Raw genomic sequence first — 21,084 nt, 5'->3', positions numbered from 1 at the left:
GACTTACGAAGCCTGTTCTTAATGTTGTCCTCTCCGCGGTTTACGTTTTTCTTGGTCGCGAAGTTCTTTGGAGGCCTACCGCGTTTCTTGACTTGAACCTCGGCACTTTGAGTCTCCTCTGTTATACGCTGATCTTCCGAGCTAATTTCTTCCACAATGCCCTCCAAAAACTCCTCCTTCTCATGCACCGGGGTGGGAATGACCTGCAAATCCAAAATCCTTTTCCCCTCCTCTCTTTCCTGAGAAATACCCTGCTCGACCGGCTCCCTGCCTCTCTCTCCAGGTGGAGAACCATCTTCCTGTCCCCTTATACCCTCCACGGCATTATCTTGTGCCAGAATCTCAAAAGAATTTCCAGTAGCAACCTGTGTTTGTTGAACATTCTGAACTTCTTTGTTTTCCGTAGGCCGACGCTTTATTTGTTGCCAATTATTATCATTGGTCGTTTTGCCTTTGTCGATATCCTTCTTCTCTTCTTCTTTGTTATGCCGCTTAACTTTTTTACATTTGTCAAGCGAGTGACCAGTGATTTTGCACTTCGTACAATAAGCTGGCACTTGCTCGAAATCAAATTCCACGTGGAAAGAACGCTCATCCCCATCAACCAAAAGAGCTTCTGGTAAAGGACTAGAAAGGTCAATCTCAAGAAGAATTCTCGCAAAGTGCCCTACCTCTCCTTGCGCAGAGACATTATCAACCCTTATGGGAGTGCCCAAGGCACGACCAATGCCGGTAATAACATCTAAAGTCCAAAACTCCAAAGGCAAGTAATAAATCCTCATCCAAACTTCACAAAGTGAAGAAATTTCCTTGTAAGGATCAAAGTAACGAACCCATTCTCTTAGCCGCATGGTCCCAAACGAGAGTTCCCAACTGGTGCTCTTTTGGACAACCGCCTTATCTTCCTCCGAGGCAAATTTAATCGTGTAAAAACTTTTCCCCATAGGAATAATTTGCCAGGAATTCTCCACCTTCCATATATTTTCAAGTTCCTGCTTAAGCTCCGTGAGAAGCCTTGGTTTCTCACCCTTACGAACCATTAGTCTTCCAATCAAAGCGTGCGCAAATTGATTCACCTTGGTGACAAGATGTTCGTTAGGGACCCGCAAAGTAGGTATAGAGCCCGACAAATCCGGTTGTAGGGTGGTGTATCTATGGACCAAAACGTCTGGCTTACGTTCAAGTTTCCGTGGTTTCATAATTGCTGCAAAAGACGGAGGTATCGGCCGGTTAGACGTCGTCGCCGAAGTAACCTCCGTAGCCTTTTCAGAATCGTTCGAAACCCTAACTCCAAGATTCGCGTGCATGCTCTCCTTAACTGTCTCCAAAACCTTGTTGGGTTGCTGATAGTCCGTGCTCGTCATTCCATCAGTCTCCATGATGATCAAATCTTGCCGGTGAGGTAACGTTCCAGCGTCAACAGAAACTTGCCGAGTAGGAGAGCGCTCCTTTGACATAGCCCCCCGATTAAACGGAGAGAAGTTGTTAGAAACTTGCGGTAGACGAAGGCCTGCTCTGTCCGATGACGGGGAGGCCCGTGCGTGATTCTCCGGCGTCGGAAAATCGACCATAATGAAGGCGGCGCGACTAGGGTTTAGTCGCCGATAGTTTCATGCTCATTCATATATATTTTCTTTTAATGTTATCTTTATTACAATTTTAGTAAGGCATTTACGTAAAAATTGGTTTGTATTAATATATTTTTATTTTTGTGGACATTATTAATTTTTTGTTAAGCAAATTGGTTATTTAGGAATATTAACACACTCTCTCTATATTCTTAATTATTATTTTTTTAGAATAATTATCTCTTTAATTCTTTAATTCAGTTAGGAGACTAAAAAATAATACTCCGGTATTATTTTTCTTCATGATAATTATCATATACGAGTTCTTAAAAAATGTAGGGGTTTTCACATAAAAAGATATGTACAATTTTTAGGTTCACGATATTAAAAAGATAACTTTCAATGAAATTAGTTTTAAATTGATTTAAATGGTAATTTTGTAATTTATTTAAAAATAAAAATAGTGACTAATTTTATGTATACAATGGTTAGATTAAATTAACTTAATTAAACTTATATTTAATTATTAGCATAGCCAAATCTATATATAATATAAAACGTCAATTTTTTCCCCGCCAATTTAATGGCATTTTTGTAATTATAACATTAATTGAGGATAATATTTTATAAATTAAAAGAGAGAGGAGAGAGAAAAGAAAAAATGTGAGAGAAGTTACGGAATGAGAGAATAAAGAGGAGAGAGAAGACAACAACAACAATAACAAAAAAAGAGAGGAAATATGAGAGAGAATAGAAATTAGGTTAGATATATAGCAGAAAAAAATAGAGAAAAGATGAGAGAGGAAAGAGAAAAAGGGTGATTTTTTGAAAAGTTAAAGAATTATGAATTTTAATTTGAGATGTATATTGGATATTTTTTCGGTAATAAAAGAATATATATAATATAAATATATATCTACACAATATATAAGTAGAGTTGCAAGATTATATTTTCTCAAACAAATTTCTCTGAGTCTTCTCTTTTTTCTATTTTGTTTTGTCTAAAAAATATTAAATTTGATTCATGAACAAATATGTATCTTAGATTAAACTTCATAACAAAATCTTTAATTTGATGTAAAAATCTATACATCACACAATTTTTAATGGTAATATTTTACCACCAAAATTTAAAAATTCAGTTTTTTAAGGTTTTTTTTCTTTATTTTTCTGTTTCCTTTTTCTTCTAATTTTTTTTATTGATCCTTTCAAAATTGTGCAATTTCACTATGATAAAATAATCAATATGCTTCTCTAACTAAAAATAATGATAAATTTTTTTTAATTCAATATATAATACTCCATCGATCCATGTTAAATGTGGTATAGATGAGAGGGCATGTGTTTAAAAATAGTGGAGAAAGGATCATTGATTAATAATTATCGGATAAATTAAAATTTAAACACATACGAAAATAGTTATTATCATGTTTATTCAAGTTATTTGGCACGTATTCACTCACGATTCATCGATAGCACAATTGTTATCAACTTTTTAATAAAATTGAAATCCAACTAAAATAATATGACATTATTAGTGTTATAATTTTTTTTCGAATCAATGTTATAAAATTAAATTTAATAAATTTAGAAATTTTATTTATAAAAATAAATCATATCTTATTTGTAAAGTTATATAGAAATAATGAGTGTAATTAAATTTCTTATATAATATTTTTCTGCATAAAAAATGGTCGAATTTAATAATTTACTAAAGGTTATTATATAAGAGTTAATATATAAAACTATCCACTTTCATATTATAAAATTAAAAATTGTCCACTAAGATAAAAATAATAAAAAGTGGCCAGTTTTTGTGTAAAAGTACAAAATTACCCCTAACAATAAAAATTAAAATAGTAGCCATTTTTCTCTCCCTCTCTCTTCTCTCTCTCTATCGTACAGTCATTTTCTCTCTCTCTCTCTTCTCTCCCTCTCCCTCTCCCTCTTCGGCTCTCCCTCTCATACTCGCCGCCGCTCCACAGTCGTCGGCCACCGCCTCCGCCACACAGCGAACCACCACCACCGCGACGCACAGCGGCAACGGATCTCTGGAATCCGATCGGAAACTGCTCAAGCTTCTTGCCATGCAGGCGACTCTCTTCCCCGGCCGCGTCGTCTGCATCGAAATTACCAGAAAATCGATGCCGCTGCCGTCTATCTTCACCGCCTTCATCTCCATCGCCGCCGCCGTCTATCTCCACCGCCTTCATCTCCGCCGCCGCCTTAATCCTTAGGTTGCTAGTTCAAATCCGGCAGCAGTTGTGGGGGGATGTTGCAGATCTAGGGTTCTAGACTTCCAGGCGTGGTAGATCTAGGGTTCCAGGCGGCTTGGGCTTGTAATCCGAGGCGGCCGCCCGTCCCCTCCTCTCTCTCTCTCTCTCTCTCTCTCTCTCTCTCCCTCCCTCTCCCTATCGCCGCCCGTCCGCCGCGCCGCCGCCACTCAACTAACCGCCATGAATTGGGCGGAACACATACTGATTTGTTGAACCATCACCTAACCGCCATGAAAGACAGTGGCGAGCTTGTGTTTGTGAAGAACAATTACCTCCGGCCGAGCTTCGATGCTCCTCCGAAGCGCGGGCTGGGACGCCGCCCGAAGCCCAAGGATGCTCGTGGTGTTTGTTGAAATTGGTAGAATTTGAAAACATTACTTTGGGGGACAGATTAATTATGTTGTTAATCAAATTTATTTGCTTAGTGTCGATCTACATTTTATTTTAGAAATTCAGTTAGTTATCATGGTATTTGAACTGAAAGTAATTATATTGCAATATATCATGGTATCATGGCAGCAGCAGAGATTCAATTTTTTTTTTGTGTTGGTGATTGGAAATTTATATTATATGTGCTTGGTTAAATTGAGAATTTTTAATTATTGTAAGAAATAAAATGAGTAATATTTTTTTTAGTGATGATTTGTGGATTTTATTAAAGAGATTTGATCGATTGAAAGAGAAATATATTTTGAATAATTGATTAATGTTCTTGAATTCACAACCAAATTTATGAATTCACAACATAATATTCTTGAATTCACGCTCAGATCTATGAATTCACAACTTAATGTTCTTGAATTCACAACCAACTCGATGAATTCACAATTTAATATTCTTGAATTCACAACGAGATCTATGAATTCACAATCAAAATAAATTCTAGTTTTAGTTGTGAATCCAAACTTTAAAAATTCAAATTCACAACTATTTGAATTCACAACCAAAATAAATTCTAGTTGTGAATTAAATTCAGGTTGTGAATTCGACTGATTGTGAATTCACAACCAACATAAATCTGGTTGTGAATTAAATTTTGGTTGTGAATTCATTTGTTGTGAATTCACAACCAAAAAACTCTAGTTGTGAATTAAATTTTGGTTGTGAATTCGACTGGTTGTAAATTAAATTTTGGCTGTGAATTCGACTAGTTGTGAATTCACAAACAAAAAATTCTGGTTGTGAATTCGACTGGTTGTGAATTCTCAATTCACAACCAATGTGAATTCACAACCAAAAAATTTTGGTTGTGAATTCACACTGGTTGTGAATTGCGGGATTTTTTAAAGGGGTGATGTAAAGTGGACATTTTTTTAATTTTTAATGTGAAGGGTATTTTGGTAACAGTGGACATTTTTTAAGTTTTTTATTTTAGTGGACATTTTTTATCTTTACAATATGAAAGTGACCATTTTAAAAATCCACTCATTATATAATCTACTCCCTCCGTCCGCGATATCGTTTCCACATTGTGGACGGCACGGGTTTTAAGAAAAGTGGTGGATTGTAGTGGATATGTAGTTAGTGGAGTTTGGGTCCCACAATTGTTGTGAGTGGAAGTTTGTGGACCCTACTTCTATAAATGGAAGTGGAAACGATATCGCGGACAGACCGAAATGGCAAATGTGGAAACGATATCGCGGACGGAGGGAGTATAACTGATAAAGTTATAATTTTCATAAAATTTAAATTGGTTTAAATAGTCATTAATTTGACCTCCATTACATTGGTTTGTTTATGAGAGCGCTTTTGAAATAATCATTTTGAAAAAGAAAACACAATATTTGGCAATTAATTGAAAAAGTACATGTTGGGAACCTTGTGAAATATCATAATCCTTGTTTTGATGATACCAAAATTCATAGGTCTTAATTGTAATAGACTATAACAAGTTTTGAACTCAAGTGTTAGAGTTTGTTTCTAGTTTAGTATGCGGTTATGAAGACTGAAGACTGAAGGACGAAGGACTGAAGACTGAAGATACCAACTGAAGTATCAGTTGAAGAATTAGTTTGGAACTGATTACTTAATGCGTGCCACAGACTGATACTAAAGTCAAGTATCAGTTGAACATTCTTCCTCGGATTGATCTTCCAACGTTCAAAGGAAGCCACATACTCACAAGAGTACAGCCGCATTAAATGCGGAGATCTCAGGATCTTATCTCTGTAGAGGTCATTCCTATTTGGTGGTTACTTTATCAGAGACGTCACATCTCCTATCCCTCAAGAGAGCCGTTTCCACCAGACAAGGAACTTCGAAGATTGAAGCCTCAGCCCAAATTCGAATTGCTCTCAAACGGAAGAAATCTTGAGGACGTTCTACGCCAACGGATCTATTCAAGAGTTCTCCTACAAATAGCGCTCGATGATCACTTCAATCTTCACCGATTCAACGACATAAGCTGATGCTTTGCCAAAATCGCTACTCAGCCTAAAGCTCAACCTCTCCAAAGCTTGAATCGAAGAAGAGAATTCCAAAGCCAAAAATCAGTCACTACTGATTACATACATTCTCTTAGACCTTAGGCAAACCTCTGTTTACCCAGAAGCCAAGGTCAAACTTGCTACAAAGAACTTGTTCTTTGCAGTATAGTTGGCACTCGTTCAAACCTCCTTTCCAAAAGAAAGTTTTGAGTGTTTTGAGTGATTTGGAGTTCAGAAGGGTTTTCTGACTCTGAGAGTCTTAGCGCGGGTTGTGCTAAGCAAGATAAATCCGACACGAGTGAAGTGTGGGTACTGAAGAAGGGTTTTCTTCAGTGGTACGGTTCTGTGCACCCGGCAAGCACACGGTTTGGTTTGCAGTGCACCTGTTAAGCACTTGCGGAGTGGATTGTTGGTCTGATCAACAGACCGTGGATGTAGGAAAGGGTTTTTCCGAACCACGTAAAAGTCTATGTGTTATTTACAACTTTCAGTTTTACTTTCCTACTTGTGTTATTTCAATTGATAAACTGAATACTGAATAACTGCAAAGAGAAACCTAAGACCAACAACGTGCTCAACTGAGGCTATTGCGAAACTAAGTTTAATTTTCGCTGCGTATGATATCAGTCTGACTGATCTATCTTTTGATAGTCAGGAAGAGTGTTATCATCTCTGTTTTAGCAAACTCGACTGAAGCCCATAAGTGCATCAGTTAAGTTCCAGTAACTTAACTGATAACTCCTTACTGAAGAGCTTTCAGTATCAGTCGTCAACCCTGTTTGGTCAAAATTGCTTTCAGTCAACAGGTGTCATTGTTTGCGTGTAAAGTTTCGTTTTGATCTCTATCTGAGATCCCTCTGGTTGAGGAAAAAGAAAAATAGCCCATAGGTGTATTCCCTCCCCCCCATACACCTATTCGAGACCCCCGGGACCTAACAGTACAAAATCTGACCATTTATTACGTGTAAAGGCTGTTTTGCCCTTAATTAGGACGGACCGGATTCGGGTCGAATTCGGGTTCTATTAGTACATGCCATATGTGCCAACCGAAAGAAAATATAAGTATATGGCACTAGTGGCACTAATATGGTCATAAGTACCATTCGTGCAATATTACATAAAAGAGTATATGACACTAATGACACTAATATGGTTATAAGTACCATTCGTGCAGCACAATAAATGGAGAATATAAACCCTAAATGGATAATCTAAACTTAAATGGAGAATCTAAACCCTATAATGATAATCTAAATTCTAAAAGGATAATCTAAACCCTAAATGATAATCTAAACCTTAAATGGATAATCTAAACCCTAAATGATAATCTAAACTCTACGAGGAAGTGTTCAAAATAGTCATATAACTGTACTCATCTAAATAATATCAACACATAGGTGTATGACACTAATGACACTAATATAACCATAAGTATCATTCGTATGACACTAATGGCACTAATATGGCCATAAGTACCATTCGTGCAACACTGAGTATATGACACTAATAGTGCCATGTGTGCCTAACTCGCACGCAAATCCGAATCTGGTCCCTCCTAATTAAAGGTAAAACAATCCTAAAATATAAAAAAATAGCCAAATTTTGTGTTTTTTCAATTAGTGATCAAATATTGTGTTTTCTTCTTGAAAATTGTCATATTAGTATATTGTTTCTTGTTTATATATTTAAACTCATAATTTTAACATATACTATTATGTAACATTTTAGGATTTTGATTTATTATTGTATATAAGATAGATAGTTCATCGATTAGATGTCCCGAAGGCCGAATGGATTTTATTTTTAAAATTTTAAATAAAATGCTTGAATGAATATATATTATTTGTATATTCATTAAAAATATATATATATTAAATTATATGCAAATAGATGGTTTTGTACATATTGAAATACCTATATGATATTCTCCCGTCCCACGAATCTTGACACGTTTGGTTTCGGCACGAGAATTAAGGAGTTGTAAATTAGTGTTTTAAGTGTATAGGTAATAAAGTATAAAAGTAATAAAATAGGAGAGAGAAGGTAATAAAGTGATAAAGTATGAGAGAGAAGGTAATTAAGGCCCCTTATTTTTAGACTAATTATTACCTTGTTTGGAAATGTGTCAATATTCGTGGGACGACCAAAAAATGAATATGTGTCAAGATTCGTGGGACGGAGAGAGTACATAACTGATACTTATTATTTACACTTGCTTTTAATTTTTATGAATTTATATAATTATACTCATTATTAATTAATAAAATTTAATTGGTATTTCAACTATTGAAAACAAAAGGTTGAATTTTAGATTTAGGATCTTGATTGAGTAATTAGTGTTGATTTTTAAAAAATAATTCGCATTTTTATATTTTGATTTTATTAATTAATATATATATATATATATATATATATATATATATATATATTTTTTTTTTTTAAATATCGTTCAATCTCGATGTTCACCGTGCATCGCACAGGCGAACGTACTAGTTATTATGTGAAACATCTCTTTTTCTTTATTTCTTCTATAATTCATTTTTCTCAAAATTATGTTATTTCAATTAGAAAATTACATGCAATATGCATCTTGTAATGAAGATTATGACACGAGTTATAATTTAATACTCCCTCCGTCCCATTATTGATGTTCTATTTTTCTTTTTGGATTGTTCTAATATTCACGACATGTTTCTAAGTTTAGATATAATTAGAGCTCAATTAACATCCACACTAATCAACCTAATAAATACCTAAAAGTCTAATATAACCCTAAATCTCAATCTCAAACACGCATCTCCCTCTCGTCGCCACCACCCTCCCGCCGCCCTCATGCTGCCTCCGTGCTCCCATCTCCGCCGTCCTCGTGTCGCCTCCGGCCTTCCGCCCTCCAGCCTCGCCGCTTCCACCCACTGCCTCCGCCTTCCCATTTTCTCCATCGATTCACTCGCTTCCACCCTCTCATTTTCTCCACTGGTGTGCCGCCTCTGTGCTCCCACCTCTGTTGCCCTCGTGTCGTCTCCGCGCTCCCACCAGCCTCACTACTTCCACCTACTGCCTCTGCCCTCTCCTTTCCTCCAGCGGTTCGCTCGCCTCCACCCTCCCCTTTCCTCCACTAGTTCGCACACAAGTTCGCCAACCTTCAACTTCCACTTTCATCCACTAATTCGCCCACCTTCAAAAATTAGGGCTCGTTGCTTGACAGAGCAGGGGGAGGGAGAGAGAGCAGGACAGAAAGGGATTTCAGGCGGCGACGTTGTTGAATTCAGTCGGCGAAATTTGCAAAAATTTCTTGAATTTCTTTAAACACTTCTTGAATTTGGGAGAAATGATGGTGTACTGAATTTCTTGAATTTCTTTGTTGGTTGTTTGAATGATGGTGTGTAGGGGTTACGAATTCATCCAACATGGTTACGAATTGTGAAAAATAAATTTTTGCTACCTTTGGGATTCGAACCCAGGACCACGAATTCATCCAACAAGGTTACGAATCAACCGTAGATCTTGATGATCTAAGGGCTGAAAATTATTTATATTTTATATTTTAAGAAGTGTTTTTATTTTAGCCCTCTATATATATATATATAGGGTTAGGTTCTGTAGAGAACAGAGAACAAATATAAAGTTACGAATAAGTCTATAATTTCGATGAATATAGTCTATATATATATATATAATATTTTTTTTCATTCCTTTTAAAATATTATTTTTATCTATTAACATTTTATCAATTCTGTCCTCACCTAATTCTTGCTGGATAGAGTTTTCTCTTATTTGAGATGTAAAGGCTGTAGATGGCGCAAAAGGAGATTCTACCCTATAATCTATGGGTGAAATGTGTGAATATATTGATCTTGATCTTTCAAATGTAGACAAAGATCTTCTACTATTTTTAAATTGTAATTTTACCGATCCTTTTGGAGATTGTTCAACATTAATTAAATTATTTTGTATTTGTGGTTGTGGTGTTATTGCTTGTTCAATTGTCCAATTTTCTGGAAATTCTATTTCTTCCCATTTTATTCTTCTTCTCGTTGCAATATTAGATTTGTTAAAATTACTTTCTATTAAAATAGTCTCATTTATGGGTTTATCAACCATTTTACATTGTGGATTCAATGTAAATAATGGTTTATAATAAACTCTATAACAAATAGCTATTACTTTTGTCCATGGTTTATAATGATAACCACGAGTTTTAACATTTAATGTTAAAGCATCTAAAATATTAATATCAGATAATGAAAGTTGTAAATTTGGATACATATCAAAATAAACTGGTCCATGGGTCAAACTAGTCTATATAATACCCATCAGTGATTGTTTCCAGTTTAAATTTCTACCATCTCTTAAAGCTGCTATAAAACTTTTTGGTAATCCTTCTAATGTTAAATGCTTAAATGCAATTTGCACTAGTCCTATATGTATGGATTTATGCGAATGTTTATAAGATAATAAGTCACTATGCTCAAGCAATTTAATCATCATATTTTCTCCATTGAGATGAATTGTTTCTTCTGTAGTTTTTACTATCTGTTTTAATCCAATTTTTTCAAAAGTCCCACAGTGGGTTCTACTGTAGGAATTATCCATTTATTTAATAATTCCAAATTTTGAGGTAATTCATATTCTTGTTTGATACTGTTTTTAACAATATCTTGCTTTCTAATCAGATTCATAAGATACACTGATTATGCGATAAATTATATTCTTACTATATTATTCCCCCATGGCTCTGGTACCATAAGAACGATTATAGGTACCATAAGATTAATAGGTAGAATAACTAGAGGATTAATATAATCTTTATTTTTTTTAACTATAATTATTATTACACATCACTTCATGAGTATTCTAGTTGATACATGAGACACTTTGCCGACCCAATGTGGAATTGAGTTACCTTAGGAAACACGTGAAATTCAAAAATCAAGATATATTAATTTTTAGTTTAGCGAAATAGACTCTCTTCTGAGGTTCAAGAAGGGATCAGCCATAACCTCATTCAAAGTCGTCACATCGAGGAAGCATGGTTAATGTGCAAACTCCTGGACATGCACAAGTGTTATTCAGACAATTCCTCTCTATAAACATCATTAATTTACACAACATTGAAGTTGAGCCACCAGGAAATACATACAATTGAAGTATATATATACCGAAATGTAAATTAAAGAAGAAAAGACTGGCAAAATTTTAAAAAATGAAATAAAATAAACGTTTTGGTACACAGACACAAAATCGGACAATCCTCGGTGTCCAACAGAATATATTTACACTCTCCAGCTGCAGCTCTGATAATCCACTCTAGGTTCTGGAAAGAAATGAAAACATAAAGCAACAAATGAGATTTAAGAAAGTTGTCATCAAACTAAAGGACTTTTTTCATTTTTTATTTTTTTTAAGTTGAGTTGAGTTGAAAACTAGAGGAGTATTGAACATGCATAAACTACATAAAATGAAACATATGTATGGTTTGAACAAGAATCAAGGGAAAGGCCATACCTTTGGAGCTGTGGGCTACCAGACGTCTTCCTTAATCCCATCACCACCTTTCCTCCTGGTTCCACTCGATAAAATGTAACTGGATAAAGTTGCCATTTTCGGGATTAGAAGACACTACACAAACCTTGCTCTGGAAACTCGTTTAATTTCAAGGAACGTGAAGAGAATTGATATACTGATGAATGATGAACAATGCTATGTGATAGTTCAGCCGGATATCAAACCAAGAGCATGTTACTTCTTTGTTGTCTATGAGTGGGCATGTGCACAGGGAAAACTGTCACTTAACAGTCTAGTTTATCTAACATGAGAAATACTTTTACAAGTTCTGGTATTACTTTTTTTTTTTTTTTTTTCTCTGGCATTTAAACTTGGTGTCCAGATAATGAAAATTAATTACCTGTATCGCCTGACTGCCATTTCTTCGAGACCATATAATCTCTGAGTCCCTCCAGAACATAAATCCTGCTTCCACCATTTAGCCAGTATCGGTAATGGAACTCCCACTCATTACCATCAATATCTTGTATTTTGATGCGTAACCCATGCAAGCCGGAAATATCCGGGAAAAAGTTCTGTTTGAAACCATGTTTTGCAGAAAATCAATGACACAAGAATTAATATGCCAACAATGCAATTGAAATACTATAATTTAGGAGTTCTGCAAACCTCTGCACATCTTTTTGGTATAATAAGGCGCGCTAGTTTGAGGTCAGCATCACTAGCAGACAGTATCTTTTCAAACAGAGGAGTGACGGTAGCTCTTGGGCTTTAAGCAGGGTCAAGGATCATTTTCATTATTACCAACATAAGCACAAATAAGTTTTAGTCAATCCTAGAATATCTTATTTGACAAAAAAAGATCATGAAATTAAGACAGGCATCAGAATTTCAAAGCATTAAATGGTCTCCAGTTGACATCAGATGCATATACATTAACTAGAATGTCATGAAGAACATATCATCAGGGTTTCTTTTCCCAGAATATTGACTATAAAGTAGAAAAGGATACTTTCGAGAGACTTTCTGCAGTTCTGAATCAGTCACCTGAGGCCAGTTCTGGGCTTCAACTGGGGCTTGCCCAGATGATTCTGGACGATGTTCTCTAGCTCTTACCTCAGGTTCAAGAGACATACATCGCTTTCGTGCCTGCAGTTAGAAGTTCATAGCTCCATTCTGTCAGTTCAGGTAAGAATATTAAAACGCTTGGACACAGACAAGATAGTAAGAGTAAGAATACAAGGTAGATTTCTTTCAAGAAATCAAATGAAAAGTTAGCACTTGATGTCATCAAATATTGTTCATCCTGGTGTTGAAATTTGTTTTTTAACATACTAACTGCCACCTAAAATTTCATCTTAATAAACTTATATTCCTATGATGTAGAAACTTCAGTTGCTGAATATTTACATGCTTATAAGGATCCCTATGTATTACCAGAGTAACTATCAGGAGCGAGTGAGTATGCAGAGCAAAGATATCGCTTGAAAGCATATAGATTGAAAATGCTTCAGAAGAACAGTGACTATCTTTGACTTCTCCTTTCCTTCTGAGACATAAGCTATTGGAAAACTGGATTGACTTAAAACCTTAGGAACGAAATAATAAGAATAAAGATTCCTCAGAATTTGTCATGAACACTGTGCGAGAAAGTAAGCTAATAGCACAAATAAATTGTTATTATCCTACATTACACAGATCCCAATGAAACTACATTCAGAGTTTTAAACCATAATCCTCTTGGAGAAGATGAGACGATAAGTTCAAAGCTATAGCCAATAATCTCTAAAAACGTCAAGCTCACTTCTAATTATTTTTTAAAATAAATTGTCAGTTTTATGCACATAAGATGAAATAACTGTTATATAACGACTTACACCATTATCCAGAAGAAAAAAGAAAAAAAATGGCAGGTTGTTTCGTTGGGTCTAATTGTCCAGATTATTTTTTCGGCATAACATGAATAGTGAATGTTATGACTCTAATAGGTTTGATAAATTTACGAATTGTTTAGATTCCAGCTGAGCTTTGGTGAGATAGTTGAGATTAGCACTATAATTCAAAGTGATAAGCTAGAAAATTTGCAAAAAGTCAGTTCACACAGCGGAGGGCAGCATTTAGCTCATGCACTAACGATATAAATGGAAAGATTTTCACTTTTCTCCTACCAATAGAAAATTCAACCTTGAGCACTCCATGCATATTATCCCACCAAAGTCCAAGAGCAAATGAGTGCTGAAAGATACAATACATCCGCAATGGACTAACTGCATTTGAAAAATGATAGCATTAACATGGATGCAGGGGACTAAACTTTTCCATGTTAGACAGAAAAGGCAAACCATGTTAATTACCTGTCTGATAATATACTTTTTAAGAGAAAAGTAAACAGCAAACTTGCTGAAAATCGATATTATTTTGTAGGTGAACTGACCTTTCCACAAGATCCACAGTCCCTCCAACCATCATCATTTGAATGGAAGGTCTCACAGAATCTTCCATCATCATACGCAGAACTAAAGAAACAAATTTAATATATTAATAGCGATAAATCTTAGAAAACTATCATAATCAAGACGTATCTAAATCAGGACAATTTGCAAATCACGAATGGATATCATCACAGTTGTCTCATGTTCTCACGGAAAAAACTTATGTTATGTTTAAAAAGCTCAAGGAGTTAGACTCTGGGATATCCGGACTCGATAGGTCCAAGAATCAGATTAGGTAATCAAAGACATACGCAAGCTAACAATATGCTAAAAACATATACAATGACTATTTATTTTCAGAAGCTAACAAGCGGGTCAGCTATGTTTACTTTCATGATTTGAACACTTAAATTTCATTGCAAGGTTAAACACTTTAGTCTTCTAGCTTTTACAGGTAGCTATGTCATCTTCCTACCTCGTTGCTACATTTTCTGCTACAACTCTACAAGACTAGCCTGACAGTGTCAATTCTTCCAAAAAGATTGCGTCCACTTACAGATAAACCATCAAATTATTACAGCATTGAATATCAATGACACTGCACAGGAAATAGCTGTAGAAATTAGAACATTCCACATTTTAATTTAAATAAAAACGCCAATAAAGAAAGTCATAAAATTATTGCTAATCATATCTTGACAAGACTCCAGAAATTACCGCTGATCCACAGTCTTAAAGAAATGCACTAACGGCGCACAGTAATTCTGATCAAGAGCTAAGTCTAGACACGGCATGAAATGAAATGATAAAAAAAATTCTATAACAGTTGTTTCCTTGACAAACAAGCAAACAAAAACAGCTCGAAGCTGCCGCCACCATAAACCGAACATAACTGAAGGAAAACAGAGGAGCAAAGAGGAATTCAAGTAGAGAAGAATAAGCAGAGTGAAACAAAAAAGGAGCGAAACCGAATTTGATCAAACAAAAAGGACATTCGCTCTAAACATCAAACTGCAAGACCAAACGGTTGCTCAAAAATCACCACAGCATAGAAAACACGGCACGTAGTCGTTGCAAGCGTGTTGAGAGACAGAATGCGTGTGTACTCACGCGCAGCGGGGGCAGAGCTGAGCGAACTCGCCGCTGCGGAGGCGCCAGCCGTTTCTGAAATTGGCGTGATTGAAGCTGGAATCCTGGCACTGGAAGCACGACATTCTTGAGGACGAAGAAGAAGAAGCAGCAGCAGCAGCAGCCATGGTATTAGAGAACCCTAGATTGAGGTTGAAACTGAGAGTATGCGAGCTAAGTGTGTGTTAGAAAATTACAGTGGAGAAGCATACAAAGATTGGGTTAGACTGTCACTAACACTCTAATTATTTAATAATTTTAATAGAACGGGGAAATTGAAAAGACAATATTTTATTTATTTGTTTGCGGTTAGACATCGGCAGCATTCAGCATATATTGTCAGTCACTCTAAACTCTCATTTCACATTAGACAAATTTGTCGAAGAAATTGACTCATGCAATGAAATATTGAAATACTCCTCTCTTCATTTTCGCCATTTTAGAATAGAGTTAATGGACTGAATTAGCCCTTCTTGTATAAGAAAAAGAAAAATGTCTATTCAAATAAAAATATGAAAAATTAATCTTTTTTAATATAAATGTATAATTACACATTTAATATGGTTATACATTTTTTCGCAAAAGTGTGTAACAGTGTAAAATACATTGTCACACACTTTTTCAAAATTCGTGTAATAATTGCGAAAATTGTGTAACAATGTATTTTGGGATAATTGCCCCTAAATACATTACCTTTTTCCATTTTCTGGAATTGCAGATCACCTTTAAAATCCGTCTCATAATACATAACCTTTCTTTTTCTTCTGGAATTGCACGTGGTCAACCAACCACCAACCGGAAAAATGACGTGGATGCCGGAAACGCCTATACACGCCGAAAAAAAAAATTAATTGATGTGGCAGCCATGTAGGAAATTATAATTTTTTTTGCCATTAAATTCGAATTTCCAGAATATAGAATTAAGGTATTAATTTCTTAAAACTCCAATTTTCCCCTAAATTCCCTAATTTTACAATTTCCCCCATTTTACAATTGCCGTAGCGTTCAGACTTGAATTTCGATTTGCTCCACAATTGCCCTAGCGTCCAGCGATCTGCTCCACATTTCCCTAGCTCCAGCGAGTACACCAACACCAACAGAGGCTCCAGCTCCGGCGATTACACTTGCTATAGCAATTACACGAATACCAACACGAACCGACGGCGAAGGCTCCGGCGCATGCGGCGAACCAGCGACCAAGGCTCTGGCTCACGGGACGAACCAGGCAGGGAGACGAACGTGTCGCCATTAATTTAACCTAGATTGTGATCTTTCCCCTAACATCAGCTGCTAATTTGGATAGATTCCATGAACTCAATTAAAGCGAACAAGCCGACAATTTGAATTATTCATTGTGCATTTGGCATGAGTTGCTTTCTTTATCCAGGGCCTACTGTGCTGAAAACTTAGTTGATATAATCATTTTTTAGCTGGTTTAAATGCATTTATCGTTGTTGTGTTGTTGATTATGGTAGAACTGCAGGGCTGATGGGAAATTGTTGTTTTCGTGGGATCTAGTGATGGAAGATTGCGATGAGCGATGTCAGGAGGCCAACCATCGGGTTCGGCGCAAGCCGATAAAGATCTGTCCGTTCGACAATTTGTTGCGAGTGGGAAAATTGTAAAACTAGGAGATTTAGGGGAAAATTGGGGATTTGAGAAATTAATGCCTTAATTCTATATTCTGAAAATTCGAATTTAATACTAAAAAAAATTATAATTTCCTACATGGCTGCCACATCAATTAATTTTTTTTCCTGTGTGTATATGTAGCGTTTCCGACATCCACGTCATTTTTCCGGTTGGTGGTTGGCTGACCATGTGCAATTCTAGAAGAAAAAGAAAGGTTATGTATTATGCAGCGGATTTTAAAGGTGATGTGCAATTCCAGATAATGGGGAAAGATAATGTATTTAGGGGCAATTACCCCATGTATTTTACATTGTTACACACTTTTTCACAAAAGTGTGTAATAACGTAAAAATGTGTGATTGCAAAAAAGTGTGTAACAGTGTATTTTATACCGTTACACACTTTTTCGCTTCTAAAAAGTGTGTAATAATATATTTTACACTGTTACACACTAAAAGGATATTTTACTCAGAAATGCTATTATTTCTATATTTTTATTTGTATGGCTAGAATTTCCTATGATTAAAAGGTTTTAGCTACATTAGGGTGTTGCCTCTTGATAAACATGCATTTTTACCTCTTGGTGTATCATTTTTGATGCTTAGTTGTGAGGATTTTGTGTGTTTGATGGTCTATTTGAGCTTATATTCGTTTATGGTCAAGAACTTGTTACTTGCTTGTGTTTGAACGAATTTTCAGAAATAATAAAGCAGAATTTGGAAGAATTGGCTGAAATAAAAGTTGTAGTTCGTCTCGATAGGAGTTCGTGAGCGCAAACGGATCATAAATCGGAGTTCGGACGAGGGAGAACGAGCCAAAACAAAATCGCTGCGCAAAGCTGTCAGGAGTTCTGTTTCGTCACGCGGGCCAGCCATGCGGCCGCGCGACGTGGCCGCGCGAGTCGCCGTATTTCCGCCCAAAATTCGTTTTTTTTTAGTGATTTTGGGTATTTTTGAGAGCTACAAGACCTAGGGCATATAAATACTCCCCAGAAACATATTGAAAGCATCTTTTATCATCTTTTATCATATTTTACTTTTCCTGAGAGCTGAGAGAGACGGAGAACGGAGTGAGAGCAAGAACTGAAGATTCTCAATTCTACTACGGTTTTTCTTGTGGATGTTTATTTGTTTTATTGAGAATTGTATTCTAGTTCATATGTCTATGTGTGGCTAGAATCCCTTTTTCCCAAGGTTTAGGGAGTAAACATGGTTTGAATTTCTGACTGTTTGATTCAATTAATTGAGATTGTTATTCCTTTTTATGTTCTTGTTATAATTGTTTGTTTTATTGATTGGCCACCAATTTAGCATAATCATAGGTTTTAATTTGAGATCGGGAGATGATAATTATTACCTGAACTAAGAACATAGAACACATTTATTTTAATTCTAAAGGGAATTGATAACTGTGAGGGCGTTAATCCTAGGAACTTTTAGGAGTTACATGTTAGAAGTGCGATCCAGGGATGGTAGTCTTGCATGTAATCAACGGTTTGTATGCCACGGGAGTGGGTATGGACTAGCTAGAGATTGCCTTAGGAATCATCTTATTAATTGAATTGAACATGTTAGTTAAGAGAATTTGTTGAGACCTTTGCCTTGGGAAATCTTGTCTTATCTGTTTCTCTGTTTCACAGCTTGATTTATTTTCTTTCCAATGTTTATTTATTTATTTAGTTTAAAAACAAAATTCTTAATTTCATTTGTCCAGATAGAGTAGAATAATTTAGGATAGGAATTGGTTAATTCAGTCTCTGTGGAATACGACCTTGCTTGCTACTGTACACAATTGCACCCGTACACTTGCGGCGTGTTAAATAAAATAGCGAACACCTCTTTAGAATATCCATAAAAAATACTCTATTTTTTTTTATCATTTTCAACTATCCATAAAAAATATTTTATTTATATTTTTGAAAAAAATTTATCACATGATGAACACATTTCTATACTCACAATACAATTAATTATCATTATTAATATTATATTTTAAATGAGACTTATTTTCCACTTACAATACACTTAATTATTAAATTTGTGTCGTTCATTTTTAGAACTATTTTTTGTAGACGAAAAAAGTATAAAAAATAGTAGTCCTATTAAAAATATATAATAAAATAAACATAAAAAATAATAGAGAATACATTTTTGGTTGAGTAAAATTTTGAAGTAGCCAAAATGAAACATAAAACATAATTTATGGCCACTCATTGAAAAAACATAAAATTTGGCCATTTTTTTTATTTCGGACGTTTTTACCCTCAATGAGGCGGACCGGGTAGGATCTGTTGGGAACTTAATGAAATATCCTATTCCTTATTTTGATGATACCAAAATCAATAGGTTTCTTTTGTAATAGACTAGAACTGCTCGAACTCAAGTGTTAGAGTTTTTTCTAGATTAGCCTGTTGTTCTGAAGACTGAAGACTAAAGAACGAAGGACTGAAGACTGAAGACTGAAGTTGCCGACTGAAGCAACAGTCGAAGAATCAGTTTTGAACTGATTACTTAATACGAGCAACGTGGAATCAGCGGACTGATACTAAAGTCAAGTATCAGTTAAACATTCTTCCTCGGATTGAACCTCCAACGTTCAAAGGAAGCCACGCACTCCAGAAGTACAGCCGCATTAAATGCAGAGATCTCAGGATCGTCTTTTCTATGCAGAGGACACTCATCTTTGGTGATTACCTTTTCAGAGATGTCGCATCTCCTGCTTTTCAAGATAGCCGTTTTCACCAAACAAGGAACCTCGAAGATTGAAGCCTCAGCCCAAGTTCGAATTACTCTCTAACGAAAGAAATCTTGAAGACCTTCTCCGCCAACGGATCTATTCAAGACTTCTCCTATAAATAGCGCTCGAGGATCACTTCAATCTTCACCGATTCAACAACATAAGCCGAAACTCTGCCAAAATTGTTTCTCAGCCAAATCCCAGACTCTCCAAAGTTTGAATCGAAGAAGAGAATCCCAAAGCCAAAAATCAGTTACTGCTGATTACATAAATTCTCTTAGACCTTAGGCAAACCTTGTTTACCCAAAGCCTAGGTCAAACTAACTCCAAAGAACTTGTTCTTTGAAGTTTAGTTGGCAAGTTTTCAAACCTCCCTTCAACCGAGTGAATCGAGTGTTTGAGTTGTAAAGGAGCTCAGAAAGGTACCCTGTCTCCGTGAGATCCTAGTGACCAGAGCGTGCTAGCAGTGAGAAATCCAACAAGGTGTGTTGGTACTAAAGATTGGATCTTCAGTTGTTTCGGTTGTGTGCACCTATAAGCACATGTTCAGGTTTGCAGTGCACCAGTAAGCACTTGCAGAGTGAAGTTGTTGGTTTGATCAACCGACCGTAGATGTAGAAAGTGTTTTTCGAAACTTATTTACAGCTTTCGGTATTTACTTTCTTATTTGTGCTCTTCCTTTTGTAAACTGAAAACTGATTAATTGCAAAGAGAAACTTAAAACTAACAACGTGCTCAACTGACAGGCTATTACTAAACAAAAGTTTTCCGCTGCGTGTGTTATCAGTCTGACTGATCTATCTTCTGATAGTCAGTAAGATTTATAACATCTCTGTTTATCAAACTCGACTGAAGCTTTACGTGCATCAGTTAAGTTCCTTTGACTTAACTGATAACTCCTTACTGAAGAGTATTCAGTATCAGTCGTCAACCCTGTTTTGGTCAAAATTCTTTTCAGTAAACAGGTGTCTGAGTTTGTGTTCAAAGTTTCGTTTTGATCTCTGTGTTAAGATCGAAAATAGCCTATAGGTGTATTCCCCCCCCCAATACACCTATTCGAGACCCTCCGAACCTAACAGGATCAGGCACGCGAGTCGCGTGCCGGGTCGAATTAGGCACTTATGACATTATTAGTGCCATAAGTGCCAAGATTTTACTTTGTTTTATTTTGGATTTCCGTTAGCACTTTTAGCACTATTAGTGCCATAAGTGCCAACGAAAATTCAAAATAAAATCAAGTAAAATGGTCATGTTGACACTATTAGTGTCATAAGTGCCAAGGGAAAAAAAAAAAATTTAACCAAGTAAAATGGTCCTTATGGCACTATATGCACTAATAGTGTCATAAGTGCGAAGGGAAATCCAAAATAAAACCAAGTAA

The 21,084-nt window shown here is 35.7% G+C and overlaps 1 protein-coding gene across 8 annotated transcripts; it reads right to left on the bottom strand.

The window, feature by feature from the left end:
• Positions 1 to 11,335: 11,335 nt before the first annotated feature.
• Positions 11,336 to 15,635, bottom strand: LOC131013212 (B3 domain-containing transcription repressor VAL1-like). Of its 8 annotated transcripts, none has more exons than XM_057941278.1 (8): positions 15,318 to 15,635; positions 14,210 to 14,291; positions 13,944 to 14,042; positions 12,788 to 12,924; positions 12,445 to 12,544; positions 12,176 to 12,350; positions 11,776 to 11,854; positions 11,336 to 11,584 (listed from the first exon to the last, which is right to left on the bottom strand). In XM_057941278.1, the coding sequence occupies exons 1-8, from the start codon at positions 15,461 to 15,463 to the stop codon at positions 11,578 to 11,580; spliced, it is 825 nt and encodes a 274-aa protein (XP_057797261.1). In that variant the 5' UTR covers positions 15,464 to 15,635; the 3' UTR covers positions 11,336 to 11,577. The 8 variants fall into 8 exon arrangements, with proteins under 8 accessions (XP_057797261.1, XP_057797262.1, XP_057797264.1 ...); XM_057941279.1 differs by having other exon boundaries at positions 12,445 to 12,538; XM_057941281.1 differs by having other exon boundaries at positions 15,250 to 15,575.
• Positions 15,636 to 21,084: the final 5,449 nt, after the last annotated feature.

The sequence above is a fragment of the Salvia miltiorrhiza genome, chromosome 2 (assembly GCF_028751815.1).
Source record: "Salvia miltiorrhiza cultivar Shanhuang (shh) chromosome 2, IMPLAD_Smil_shh, whole genome shotgun sequence".
NCBI classification, from domain to species: Eukaryota; Viridiplantae; Streptophyta; class Magnoliopsida; order Lamiales; family Lamiaceae; genus Salvia; species Salvia miltiorrhiza.
The sequence above is the reverse complement of the archived record's forward strand: the minus strand, read 5'-3'. Positions and strand labels throughout refer to the sequence as shown.

Coding starts and splice junctions, on each gene's coding strand:
- LOC131013212 (XM_057941274.1), bottom strand. CDS start 15,097: ATGTTCGGTTTATGGTGGCGGCAGCTTCGAGCTGTTTTTGTTTGCTTG. Junction 14,292..14,924: donor TTTAAGACTGTGGATCAGCG/GTAATTTCTGGA, acceptor TTGTTTCTTTAG/TTCTGCGTATGATGATGGAA. Junction 14,043..14,209: donor ACTGTGGATCTTGTGGAAAG/GTCAGTTCACCT, acceptor TTTCAAATGCAG/TTAGTCCATTGCGGATGTAT.